At 45.1% G+C, this 13594-nt stretch overlaps 1 protein-coding gene across 1 annotated transcript; it reads right to left on the bottom strand.

Moving 5' to 3' along the window:
• Nucleotides 1-9947: 9947 nt before the first annotated feature.
• Nucleotides 9948-13224, bottom strand: C2CD4B (C2 calcium dependent domain containing 4B). Its single transcript, XM_043555275.1, has 2 exons — nucleotides 11305-13224; nucleotides 9948-11138 (listed from the first exon to the last, which is right to left on the bottom strand). Exon 2 carries the CDS (start codon nucleotides 11096-11098, stop codon nucleotides 10055-10057), a length of 1044 nt encoding a protein of 347 aa, XP_043411210.1. The 5' UTR covers nucleotides 11099-11138; nucleotides 11305-13224; the 3' UTR covers nucleotides 9948-10054.
• Nucleotides 13225-13594: the final 370 nt, after the last annotated feature.

Here is a 13594-nt window from a genome sequence, read left to right as displayed (position 1 = left end):
CACCCCTGAAACTTGATATGGATTCAACACCAGCTGAAACATACGGACTGAGTGAATGGGAGGAGTGGTTCCACATAAGAAATCAAGGTATTATTACCACACAGAACAATTACTACCAGGTGATCAAAACCCAATAAATATCATTTCTTAATTGGATAAGGATTCAGTTAGAAAGGGAATGGTCAGAAACCAGTTATGTTGTCAGACAAGTTACAAGTACCAGGACTCATACATTTACCACGTTTACTGAACTCAAAAAGGGCCAGCATTTACACAAAATATTCTCCATGAAATCATCTGTTCAGATCTCAAATTCTTTGATTTCTCTAATAAGGACCAAATTACTTTCTTTCAGTTCATAAATAGTCTTATCTTCCTAATAAGATGCTTGGTCTCCTTAACAGCTGAAAATCTAGAATACTGGTCTTCAGAATGTATTACATGCACCATTGGAATGAGATACCTTGGAATGTGGAAAAAGATATCAATACATTTGTTTATATTTTCATTTTAAATCAAGAAATTAAGTTTTCTCAAATTAATGATAAGCACTGTCACAGTGCCTTTTGTTGGTCCAGATGTCAGAGGTTCTTGGGAAAAAGGGGGGTCCTCAGCCCTTTGCTTTCAGCACAGTATGTCTATAGCACTTGCTGGTGCTTGGTTTACTGGATTTACCCATACATGATTAAAATTTGACAAAGAAAACCACCCCAAAATGGATAGATGACTTTGAAGTATTTATGCAAAGAAATGTCAGATTGGAAAAAATACTGGTAATGTAAACACAACTGAAAATAAAAACATGGTCAACCTGATATTTTTCATATTCATGGTCTGAGTTCTTTGTGCACCACCTTATGGGGTTAAAAGCACCAACAAATTCAGTGGACGGACAAGAGGTTGGCCAGTGAGTTCCAATGGAGGAAGAAACTCGTGCTACAGAGAGCATTTTGAAAATAAGTGTTTGGAAATGCTTTTTATTCTTAACCGATTTTTGTTAATGAAAACTATGAAGGTATGTCACACATAAAAACCTCAATAGTTGAACACTTAAACTTAGATATGTAATTTGCTGATTTGTTGAAAAATCGTCCGATAATGGGTTCTTAATAGGCATCTAAGCCCGTTTGTTGAAAATATAAGAAAACAAACTTTGCAGGGCACCTGGGTGGCTCAGTTGGTTAAGCATCCAACTTTGGCTCAGGTCATAATCTCACAGCTCAGGGGTTCAAGCCATGAACAGAGCCACATCAGGCTCTGTGCTGACAGCTCGGAGCCTAGAGCCTTCTTTGGATTCTGTCACAGTCTCTCTCTGCCCCTCCCCCTTCTCTCTCTCTTTCTCAAAAATAAATAAATTTTAAAAATTAAAAAAAAGAAAGAATACAAGGTTTGTAAGAAGAGCTGATAAATGCCAAGCATGCACAAGATGAAGTAAGGCAAAGACCAAGGTCCGACTATTTCTACCAGTGAGGACACAATGAACCACTTTTAGATTCAGACCATTTATTATCCATAAAAACAGCGAAACAAGCGGTAGCAAAAGCACCACTTTCTGTGGTTCTTGTCCAACATGCTGAAAGAAGACACCAAAACAAGAAGCAGATGACTGGGATATGAATTGTGGGATATCGTTGAGGATCCGATTCTAGACTGCCACTAACAGGTTTTATATTCAGCAGGTCTGTTCTGAGGGGAATGGGGCAGAGAGTTCCACACCTCATTGGTACCTGAGAGGCAATGGGAAACTCTTCATGACAGGTTCCCAGAGAAGATAAGCAGGTGAGAAGGAGATGGTCTCATACCAGCGCCTATGGACCTCGTCTCCGCTGGTGTCCCAGGAGGTTCATGCGGTGTTCCACTAGAACTCAGATTAGCTGTCCTTCAAGTCTTTGCCTGCGGTGTCTGTGCACAGGGGCTTGGGCACCAGAGCAGAGCTGCTCCCCTACAATTAACAATCAGAAAGGATGGAAATTTACTGGTAGAATTTGCAAATTGAGAGATAGGTTTGAAAAATACATGTTGTGATTTTGTGGCTGTAGCCATTTGTCCATTTCTTCATTTGGATCTAAATATCATTGTGAGATAGTTTCTTTATGTACGACTGCCATTAGAATAAAAAAAACCCCAACAATTTGGAATCAGAATTTTTAAAGTGCTGTATCACAAAAGGTTAAATCACATTTTCAAAAACAAGAAAAATTAAATAACATCTATTTCCCTCTTTCCTTCCTTACGTTCCTTCTCTCTTTCTTTCATTAAATTAATTGAACAAGGAGACTATGACTACAATGACTAATGTCATGGTGGCCTACATAAGCAACCCCAAATCTAAGCCTGTAAATGCCTCAAGCTTATAAAATTAAAACCTAAGGACAAGTGATGACAAATAGGCAACTAGACTTTACACTATAGCCAATCAAATAATCTCGTTTCTTTGTTTCTGCACCTTCTCTATATAATAATTCATCCCCTTAACTCTTGACCGCTTCCAGTTTGGTGCTACCTGGTTGGAAATGATTTTTGCTCAAATAAACTCTTAACATTTTTAACATGCCTCAGCTTATCTTCTAATATTTACTTTCTTCTGTCTGGTCCTGGCCTCTCTTTCCTGGATCCATTCATAGGACGGCAGGAAATAAACACTTAGGGGGCTGCAGGGGAAGAGGAAGATGGTTAGAGGGAGTGCTTCCCTCACCACCTGAGGGAACTTGATGTGGACAAATGGGTGACTGGAGGCCCAGAGCAGGATGCTGGGTATCATTGGCATACTTTGCCAAGAACCAAGTGTGCCTTGCAGCCCTTTCAAATGCTCCAGGCATGGCAAAGAGATTGCAGCTCTAGCACAGGTGTCACAGCTTTACAAACTCCAAGTTGTTCTAGTGTGTTTTCTTTAAGACTAGCTTTTTCCAATCAGGAGAAAACTTCTCATATGATTGCCTCTACTCCCCAGCTGTCTGCTCTTGTGTATAAGCTATTTGCATCAAATACTTTCCTTATTGATTAATCATTTCTTGGGGCCATTCTACAAGTTCAACGTCTTGTTACTGATATTTTAGACAGTTTCATTTTATGCTCAATGATGAAGAAGTCAAACAGTACAAATCTGTTCAGGGAACCATACAGAGACATATTCGTGGTACAGCGAGTGGATACTCTCTTTGTGCAGAGAAATACCAGGGAAGGGACATTCTGGGGGTGAGGGCTAGAGCGCTTGAGTTTGGGACAAACTACAGTACATCTTAAATCTTAATGCAGGGATACCTGGGTGGCTCAGCCGGTGAAGCGTCTGACTTTTGGTTTCAGCTCAGGTCACCATCTCACGGTTCGTGGGTTCGAGCTCTGCATTGGGCTCCACATTAACAACACAGGGCAGAGCCTGCTTGGGATTCTCTCTCTCCTCTCTCTCTGCCCCTCTCCCTATGCGTACGTGCTCTTTCTCTCTCTCCCTCTCTCTGAATGTATAAATAAACTTAAAAACAATCTTAAAACACTAAGAATTTTGGGTAAGGTATAGATATGGAAAGATTTTGTATATGGTGAAAGCAGAGTATTTGGAAATTAAATCCGATGATGGTTCAGTTTAAATTCATTTTTTATTTTTTTATTTTTTTTAAGTTTTTTTTTTGAGAGAAACAGAGGCAGTGCGAGTGGAGGTGAAGCAGAGAGAGAGGGAGAGAGAGAATCCCAAGGAGGCTCCATGCTGCCAGTGCAGAGCCTGATGTGGGGTCCGAATCCATGAAATCACGAGACCATGACCTTAGCTGAAACCAAGAGTTGGACACTTAGCCACCTGAGCCACCCAGGTGCCCCTAAATTCATTTTTTAAAACATAGATGTGCAAATATAGATGTAATAGAGAAAGTGTGTGTGTGTATTCTAGAGTTTAGAAGCAATGCCATCCCAGTAGCCACGGACAAACTTAGCACTCAGATTTTGGTTTCTAAGTACCATCAATCAATACAAGAAATCAAGAAATCAACCAACAATCGAGAAATTGTTGGTTCCAGAACTAGGGTATCAGAAGTACAAGATGAACCTGGAACAAATTTTAGATTCAGAAAATAAGTAAGTGTTCAATGAAGGACATAAGAGCCAGCTTGAAGGGGCTCCCAGAGATCAAACGTGGAACCAAAATAAATAATTGCAATGGGTTATAACCCATTGAATAAAAAAACCCATGGGTCCATACAGATATAAATAAGAAATGAATATGTAAATAAATTAGGGAAAAGGCAAAGTTAAAATGTCAACTAACAAATGTAAAAAAAAGATGAAATTCTAAAATTGCCATTTGTCAATCTCTGTAGTAATAAATGTTTCAGGCAAGAATCATCCATGAATGCTAAAATCTATGAAGTACAAGAATATTGAGAGATAGGATATTTACATAGTCTCAAAGTATCTCTCATAAGAGATTTGTTAAATGCAACAAGGAAAACAGTCATCTTTACAGTAAGGAAATCTGGTAAACAGCATCACTCTAACCAAGTAATCAAAGTTAATATCACAAGCAATGAGACAAATTGATACGTGTCTCTAATATGGTGCGTTGAGAAGATGTATCACTTCTGTTTTATTTCTTCAAGAAATGCATAACCTGAATATAATCACAGGAAAGTTCCAGACAAATAAATTTATGACCTTATAGAAAATGTCAAGATCAGGAAAGCCTGAGATTAAGGAAGATTCAAGAGATACACCGATGGAATACAAACTGTGATCCAGGATTTTCCCCAAATATTATCGGCCAATTAGAAAAACCTGAATAGGTTCTGCAGGTGACCTGAGAGTATTGAATCAATATCAACTCCTTGATTTTTGTAAGGGAACTGTGGAAGAGAATAACTTTATTTTTAGGAAGTACACAAATATTCAGGAATAAAAGAGCACATGTCTGCAACTTATTCCCAAATATTTCAGGAAAAAGAGATGACAGATAGATAGATAATAGGATAGTAATGAAATAAACAAATATTTAGAGAATCTGGTTGAAATATGGGAATTCTTTTTACTGCTTTCGCGACTGTTCTGTATCCCCTACATTATTTAAAAATTAAGAAAAAATGATAGTGGTGAAGAGAGCAGTATAGAGCAGACTGAGTAAGAGGAGGGAGATATGGTGGCTCTGGTCTATGTGACCAGGAGGAGAAAGAGATGAAGATTCGCAGAGCTGCGTGGACAGTTTAGACAAACGAGGCACCATCTCATGGTGACAGAGTCAGGAGACATCGGTTCTTTTTTAAATCAGGAGCCGTTACCAACCTGGAAAATAAATCCTATTCTTTTTTTGCCAAATAAAATAAAATGCAGATTCTCCCCTTTAGGATAAATACAAGTGTCTGGTCATCTAAGAGTATCTGATCAAGGCCTTGCTATTCAAAAAGGATGAAAAACTCCTCATAGTAATGGTGAGATTTTAGCACACATCAGCTGAGCTGTTGTTCTTTTCTCTGGAACATGGCAGATGGAGTCTGAAATATACAACCAGTGGAATGGAAATGTGTAATTCTTTGTGTTTATGTCATTTAGTGCAGTCACCCAGGTATGTTCCCAGTAGACTGCCCTTTGTACGGACTTAAGACTGGAAACACAGATGTGCACCAGCCCATTCAGCAAAATTATACTCATTTACAATGAACAGAAGAAGGGATGTTCAACTTGTATTTAAAAACAAAAGAGTCCAGGGCACCTGGGTGGCTCTGTCGACTGAGCGTCCTACTTCAGCTCAGGTCAGGTTTGTGAGTTCAAGCCCCACAACCGTCTCTGTGCTGACAGCTCAGAGCCTGGAGCCTGCTTCAGATTCTGTGTCTCCCTCTATCTGCCCCCCCCCCCCTCCCGGCTCCATCTATCGCTCTCTCAAAAATAAACATCAAAAAATATTAAAAAAACAAAATGGTGCTTATCCCTGCTAATATGAATCTTGCTATAACTAAATGCAATTATCTCATTGAACCCTTGCCATCTTCACACCCAATAGTTTCAAAAGGACAAAACTGAGACATAAAGATGTTAAGCATTTGCCCCAACATCACACAATTACCCAGTAGCAGAGCCTGGATTTGAAGCTAGTTCTTTCCGGCCTCAGACATTCTGCTCTTTCTCCCACCGCACCCATTTCCCCTTTCTTACTTCCTAACAGGAAGAAGCACCCGCCTCAGCAGACGCTGACCTCACACTCAGCTACAGAGAGAAGCCCTATTTCCCTAGGTCTGTCCAGTCTCCCCCTTGCAGGGAGTGGTTCAAAATTGGAATTGCAACCCAATTTGGGCCAAGCAAATATAGAGAGAAGTTTTCTGGGGCCTTCTGGCCCCAGTTCTTCCTCAGTCCTACGGGAGTACCTGTAGAAACAATGCCTTTTCTCCAGTCTGGACTCTACTGAGAAATCATGGGGTAGTCCCTGCTGTTCCTGGCCAACATCCTGAGACTACAAGTGTGACCTGCCTCGGGATGGAATGTTGCTGTGGATGGCAGAGTAGAGATATGGGACAAGATATGGATCAGGAATGTGCCTTCTCGATCACTGCTTCTACCCACACATGTCCTGGATCCCCTCTCGCTTTTCTGAAGACTCTGTTCCTAAAGTTCTTCTTGATTTTCTTTCTCATCACTATCAACATCTCTCTCTCTATTTTGCATATCCCAAACGTGTTGGATTCTTTCATATTAAAACAAAATAAATCTTCAACTCTGTATTCTCTTCCAGTTCTAGCCCTTTTCTCTCTTCCCCCTTTTCTAAAACTTTCTGTGTGTACTTTCTCACCTTCCATTCACATTTTAACCCATTCTAGTCCAGCTCCTGTTTTGTTTGTTTGTTTGTTGTTGTTTTTTGGTGGGAAGGGGAGTGGACAGGCAGCAAGTGTAATAAGCAAAGAACTCACATCCTTACATCTGAGGTTTACCTTGGGTGCCACATGACGAGATCTCCACCCCACCCCCAAATCTTAAGGTTTCTACAGAGGCCTTAATGCGGCGCAGTCACATGCATGGTTCAGATGGTCTCACTCAGCACCATGTCACTCTCTCAGGGCCGTGACCTTGTGGCAGCTTCTGGGAGTGGGGAAGGCAAGCGGGATGCACATTGTAGTCTAGTTCCTGTTATGACTACTGTCATAGAACTGCTCTTGTCAAGTTCACTACTGACCTTCATCTCGCCAATGCCATGGGCATTTCTCAGTTCTCATTTTTCTTACAGGAAAATGTAAGTTCTTACAGGATTTCCTTACAGGTTTTCAGTGGGGTGAACATCTCCTCCTTCTTGGAATGCTTTCTTGGCTTCCATGACTCCACACTTTTCTGGTCTTCCCCTGTCTCACTGGCTGCTGCTTCTCTCTCTCCTATACTCATGCTCCTCCTGTACTGAATTTCTCTATTCCACCTCTTTCTATATTTGTTCAACACTCAATCAATATTTATTGAGAGTCTACCATATGCTGGACTCTGCTGCATGCACCGGAAATAAAGCAATGAATAAACACATTTCTGATGTGAATAAAGCAATGAATAAACACATTTTTTAAATAAAATCATACTTTCTGGTGGAGGAAAAGTAAACAAACAACAACAAAATAAGGGCATAATAGAATGTCAGGTAGTGATAGGTGCTATGAAGAATAATAAAGCAGTAATTACAACAGTGATGTTTTTTGAGGATGGCCAGCGAAGGATACTCTAAGGAGGAGATATTTACATGAAGAAAAATGGAATGTGTGAGAGAGAAGTTAAGGATGATTCTAGGCTCTCAGCTTGCATAAAAGAAGTAATAGTGGTACCATTTATTGAAATAAGGAAGACGAGGGGAGGAGGAGATTTGGGAGAAGAAAATCAAGAATTCTGGCTTGGATGTATTAAGGGGTCCTTTGGACACATTAAGTGGTTATTCGTATAGACTAGGTTTCTCTTGTGTAGGATTCCTTCCTCGAATCTTCGGGAGAACTTTCCTGACTACTCTATCTCTGAAAGCATCCCATCTGACACTTCTCTCTCACCTCCCCTAGTTTACTGTCTTCATGATAGTCACCACAATCTGTAATGACCAAACTTGGCTATTGTTGGCTACCCCCACTAAAACTGTGAGTCCTGGGAGAACAGGAATCTTCTCTGCCTTCTTCATAGCTGCACCCCCTGGGCTTAGTATTGTGTCTGTCACAGAGAAAGGGCTCAACTTATCATTGCTGAATGAGAGGCCAAAGGGTACACCATCCTCTGGAGAAGTCAGGACACCTTGGTTGTCATCTGAGCTGAGCCAGTCACGAGCTATTTGACTTCAGGCAAGTCGACTTTGTGGTATTTTCTCAATTTCAGAAGTTATTTGATCAGATGATTTCTAAGGGCTAATCTGTCCACTTTGAAATTATGTTCAAAATCCAGGATTTGGGGGGCACATGGGTGGCTCAGTAGGTTGTGTCCCACTCTTGATTTTGGCTCAGGCCATTGTCCCAGGGTCAAGGGATGGAGCCCCGTATAGGCGTCCCCACTGACCGTGGAGCCTACTTAAGACCCTCTCTCTCTCTGTCTCTCTGTCTCTGTCTCTGTCTCTCTTTCAATCATTCTCTCCCTCTGCCCCTCTCCCCTACTTGTGCTCTTTCTCTGAAATAGGAAAAAAAAAGTAAAAATAAAATAATATAAAATCCAGGATTTTATGTATATTATGAACCTCATTGCAATAACAGTGCTGAAGGGTTTTTTGATGCAGAATGAGTCCAAACTATTGCTTATTACCAGAGGAATCCTGAAGAGTTGTATATTCCCACTCCTGGCTCCCCTAAATCCTCAGTCTCAGGCAGCCAGCCAGCCATTCTGCTAGGCTCCACTCCACGACCAGGGAGGAACAATTGGAAAGAAAGCAGCAGAAGTGAAAGAGTCCATTTCCTGGAATGTTATTGGGCACCTGTTCACCAGTACAGTTCCAGCCTTTTTAGGTATGCTGCCACATTTCACGTGTTTTTAAGGATTATTTCGGTATTAAAGCATATTTTTACAAAACCCTGTCAAGCAGGCGTTAGTATCCCCATTTCACTGATGTAGGAAATGAGGTCCAGGAACATGAACTGATCTGCCCTAGTTCAGGCTAGTGGCAGAAAAAAGACTGGAATCTGTATCCCCCACCCCCATCCCCTCATTGTGCTTTCTATCACACCATAGATGCCTATAGTCAAGGCCAAATGCTCTTGATAGAATCAGTTTCCAGTGGACTCAGGTCTATTTGTTGAAAAAAAAAAAAAAAGAAATTTAAAAACCTCTTAAAATCCAGTGTTCAAAAAGTTGACAGTTTGTTCCAATTCATCTAGGAAATCCTATTGTAGATGCATTAATTACTATCACTTACATGCAGAGCTAGGTGGAAACAATACCACACATATATCAATATGTGTACAGAGGCAGAAAAGATTTTTCTGAACCGGCAAGATTTCCCAGGGCTCCTACTGGAGAAGGAAGAGGGGGATGCCAGGAATACCTTCCTTTGAAAGACCTTCACTTCCTTTGCTTTTCGTTTCCTTAGCATTTTTTAAAGACTTCACTTTCAAAAGAAACCTGTTTTCTTAATAAGAAAGCAATGCTTTACCCACCAAGATATCCTTACAACAGAATGTCTGATTCTGATGTGTGTGTGCACACGGAAAGAACCTATGCCACATCAAATATGTCAAACTCTCTGTGAATCTTAGCACTGGGCATGATTCTGAAGGAATAACTGAAAAAGCAGTAAGAGACCCTTAGTATTGACATAAAAAACAAGGAGGATAATCAAGGCAGATTGGGTATAGTTCCTTTTTCTCCCTTCCAGCCACCAGCTCACCTTTTTGCCTTTGAATGCAAAAATGGTCTAGGAAAAAAGGACGGTAAGCTATGAATAGAGAAAAGCATCCTTAATTTTTCCTTCACTACCAATAAACAGTGACAAAAACAGATACCTAAGAACTAAAATGTCAATAAAGCAAGAACATAAATTGAAAAATGAATAAATAACGTTTATTTTGTCCGAAGCGGCTGTCGGTGTCCGAGTTGCCAGCGGTCCGAGGGCGCCCCGAGGGGGCGGTCTGAGCCCCGGGCGCCCTCAGGGCAGCAGCAGGGAGCCCAGCAGCAGCTCGCCCTGGCCCAGCGGGCGGCCCCGCTCCAGGCCGCGACCCCGCTGCTCCGCCTTGACGCGCACGGCCAGGCGGCGCACCTGCTCCTCCGAGAGCCCGTCCAAGCACACGTCCTGGTGGAAGGCGGCCTTGCGGCTCCGCCGGACCACGGCGCTGCGCTGCGAGCGCGGCTGGCCCGGCGGCCGCAGGACGAAGCTGACGCGGCAGCCGACGGCGGGGGGGTCGGCGGCTCCCGCGGCCAGGCCCTCGGTGCCCAGCAGCCGGACGCGGAGCCGCCCGTTGGCCCGACTGTACTCGGCGGCCAGGCGCAGGGCGCCCCCGGCGCGGCCCAGGGCCACGGTGCCCTCGGCTTCCAGGCGCTCGGGACGCGGGCCGGGGCAGGGCGGCTGCGGCGGGGACGCGGAGGGAGCCTGGGAAGGGGGCCCCGAGACGGCGCCGCGCTCCTCGTCCTCGTCCTCGTCGCCGTCCCCGCTGGACACGGAGCGGGCGCGGACCAGGCCTCGGCTCGTCCGGGCCCGCAGCGCGCGGCTCAGCAGCCGTTCGGGGGCGCGCAGGAGGCGGCGAGCGCAGGGCGGCGGGGCGGGCGCGTCCGGGGTGGGGCGGAGGCCCGCGGGGAGCGCGGGGGCGGAGGCCGGAGCCGAGTCCCGGGGCACGAGCGGGGCGGCTACAGGGCCCCCGAAGAAGAGCGACTCCTTGCGGCGGGTGTGCGGGCTCTCGAGCAGCGCGCAGAACCCGTAGGCGGTGAGCGCGCGTGGCAGGTGCGGCAGCGATAGGGCTGCCTGCGAGCGCGGGTCCCAGTCCGTGTGCCCCGCGCTGTCGTCGGCTCCTCTGGGCCACAGGTCCGGCTCGGCTGCGCAGCGCCGGGGCAGAGCGGCGGCCGGAGGCGGAGACTCGGGCGCGCAGGACGCGGGCAGCCGCGGCGGGATGCAGAACTCGGGGATGCGGTCCGGAGTGAGCACGTTGGAGAAAGCGGGCTCCGGAGTGGAGGCGCGGAGTCTCCCGAGGAGCCGCATCCTCCGAGGCTGAGGCTGAGAGTGGTGGCAGGAGGCCCTCCTGCGCGAGAGAGAAGCTGCTGAGTGTAGACCGCTACCGGGGGCCCCCCGAGGGGTACCAACGGGCCTGCGACCCCTGGCCAATCCAAGCCGAGCTCTCCTCCACCCACAAACCTGCCCGCCTTCCATTCATTGGTACTAAATAAACGAAGTAATCGAAATCAGACCTTTCCTTCTTCTTCAGTCACTGTGGGTCAAGAGTTGCAAGTTCAGGGCCGGCTGCCTCGCGGTCCTGGCTGGGGCGCCAGCTTCAGCACTCTGGCCAGGACAGTGGCGCTCCTGTCTTATACTGGCAGCCTGAGTCCCGCCCAGCCGGCCTAGAGCCCAACCCCTGGAGCCAGGAGACAGCCCGCCTTCCAAGTCACCCCTGCCCGCCGCCGCTGGGGCCCCTGCAGTGGGTGCTTGGGTGTGACCCTCCGGTCAGTCTTGGGACCTGCATCCACTCTGCGTGCATGGAGCCCCTTACACAGGCCTGGAAAAGGTTGCAGGTGAAGAGAGGACGCCTGGTCTCCCTGCCCAGGGAGAACTTGTGGTGGTGGAAAATGCTAGCGGCCTGTTGGAGAAGGTGAAACAGGATGAGGAAGCAGGAAGTTCCTTTTTTGGTAGGAGCTAAATCCTGTCACCCTGCACAGGGACATGCCCTAGGTTCTTCTATTTTACTGCTTCCACGCACCCGCCATGAGCCGACCAATATGGTTTCCATGGTATTCGTGTACTTATTACACGTCTCCCTCTGCTGGATGGTGGCCTCCTTACTAGCATACAGCCTGGCTCAGTCAATGCCATAAATACTGGTGAAGTGGGTGAATTACGCAAAACTTCCCGGACGACTGCAGACGATCATCTTTTGTCACAAAAGATGGGGCCTCTGGCTCATACCCTAAAAATAGCACGTGATGTTTCCAACGCTACCCTTTTCTCTCTGCTTCAGTGGGGAGGTACCCGTTAGAAAGCCCCTTAGAGAAAATCTATGTTGCCTCTCCCCCCCTCCCCCAACTTCATTTTCTAACATGAGAGAACTGGAAGCTGGAGGGACTTGGGGAAATTCCATAAAGGTAAATAAAGTCAGTTAATGGCAGAACCTGGAACTAGCAACTTCCTATTTATTTGGCTTTGCATGTAATGCTTCCTGTTATCTAAAATGTCCTTTCTCTCTTTTTCTCTCTGTAGGAACTCCTGTTTTCCATAATTCAGCGACAGCATCTGCTTCAGGACCCTTTACCGGACTCCCCCTCTACAGTTCCTCAGCCCTTCCTTATTCCCTCCGTACATATTTTATATACCACCATTGCTGTGTTTAGCATGCTGCTATGGAATTTTTGGTTTACAGGTTTGTGTCCCTTAAGAGACTATGAGTTTCTTGAGGGCAAAGACTGGCATGACTCAGGGACTTTGGGGGGACCTCTTTTGAATATAGGTAAAATAAAAGTGCTCTGATTCGGAATCTGGGCCTGCTTCCATCCCAGTTGCCCTATCCAAGAGACAAACCTAGCTGTCTTATTAATTTTTATCCAATTCCAGCACCTGGAATACAATGCCAGGCAAATAATAAGTGCTCAGTAAATATTTGAGTGAATTATATTGTGTGGAATTGAACCTGATCTACAATCCAGGTCTTATGACTGTCAGGTGCTTTTAACCACATCTCTCTCTAACTGCATTATTCAGTTTCTCACAACAAACCAGTGAGGTGGACGTTGCTTCTGTTTACCAGATGAGAAACTGAGGCTCAGGTTAAGAGACTTGCCTAGGGTCATTGAAACTATGAATCGTACCTTGTTTCCTAAGGCCCAGGTTTTGGCTAATTTCTTCCTTCCTTCATCTCCATTCACTCAGTTCATTATAATTCACCAAGTCTGTTGTGTGTCAGGCATTGTGTGCATGTGTGGATTGTATTGCCCTTTACACCCAGAATGTTAATTCTTAAAGCAAGTCAGTCTACTATTAAGTATTTTCCATTATCCTTGCTTTTCAATAATAAGTACCATTATTTCCAAATCCTTAGAGATAAGATGAGTGAATATTTCCTTTTGTTAGTAATTAATGTTTTCTTTCCCTTTTTGTTTTGTTTTTGTTTTTAATGTTTATTTTTGAGAGAGAGAGAGAGTGTGTGAGCAGGCAAGGGGCAGAGAGAGAGGAAGACGCAGAATCTGAAGCAGGCTCCAGGCCCCCAGCTGTCAGCACAGAGCCCCATGTGGGGCTCAAACTCATGAACTGCGAGATCATGACCCGAGCTGAAGTTGGACGCTTAACTGACTGAGCCACCCAGGTGCCCCCCCCCCGTTTTTTAAGTTCATTTATTTTGACAGAGAGAGAGGGAGGGAGGGAGAGAGAGCATGAACACTAGTGGGGGAGGGGCAGAGAGAGAGAATCCCAAGCAGGTTCTGCAATGTCATTGCAGAGCCCCACACGGGGCTCGAACTTATGAACCGTGAGATCATGACCTGTGTAGAAATC

The sequence above is a fragment of the Prionailurus bengalensis genome, chromosome B3 (assembly GCF_016509475.1).
Source record: "Prionailurus bengalensis isolate Pbe53 chromosome B3, Fcat_Pben_1.1_paternal_pri, whole genome shotgun sequence".
Lineage (NCBI taxonomy): Eukaryota > Metazoa > Chordata > Mammalia > Carnivora > Felidae > Prionailurus > Prionailurus bengalensis.
Note: the sequence above shows the minus strand (reverse complement) of the source record. Positions and strands in the feature narration are given on the sequence as shown.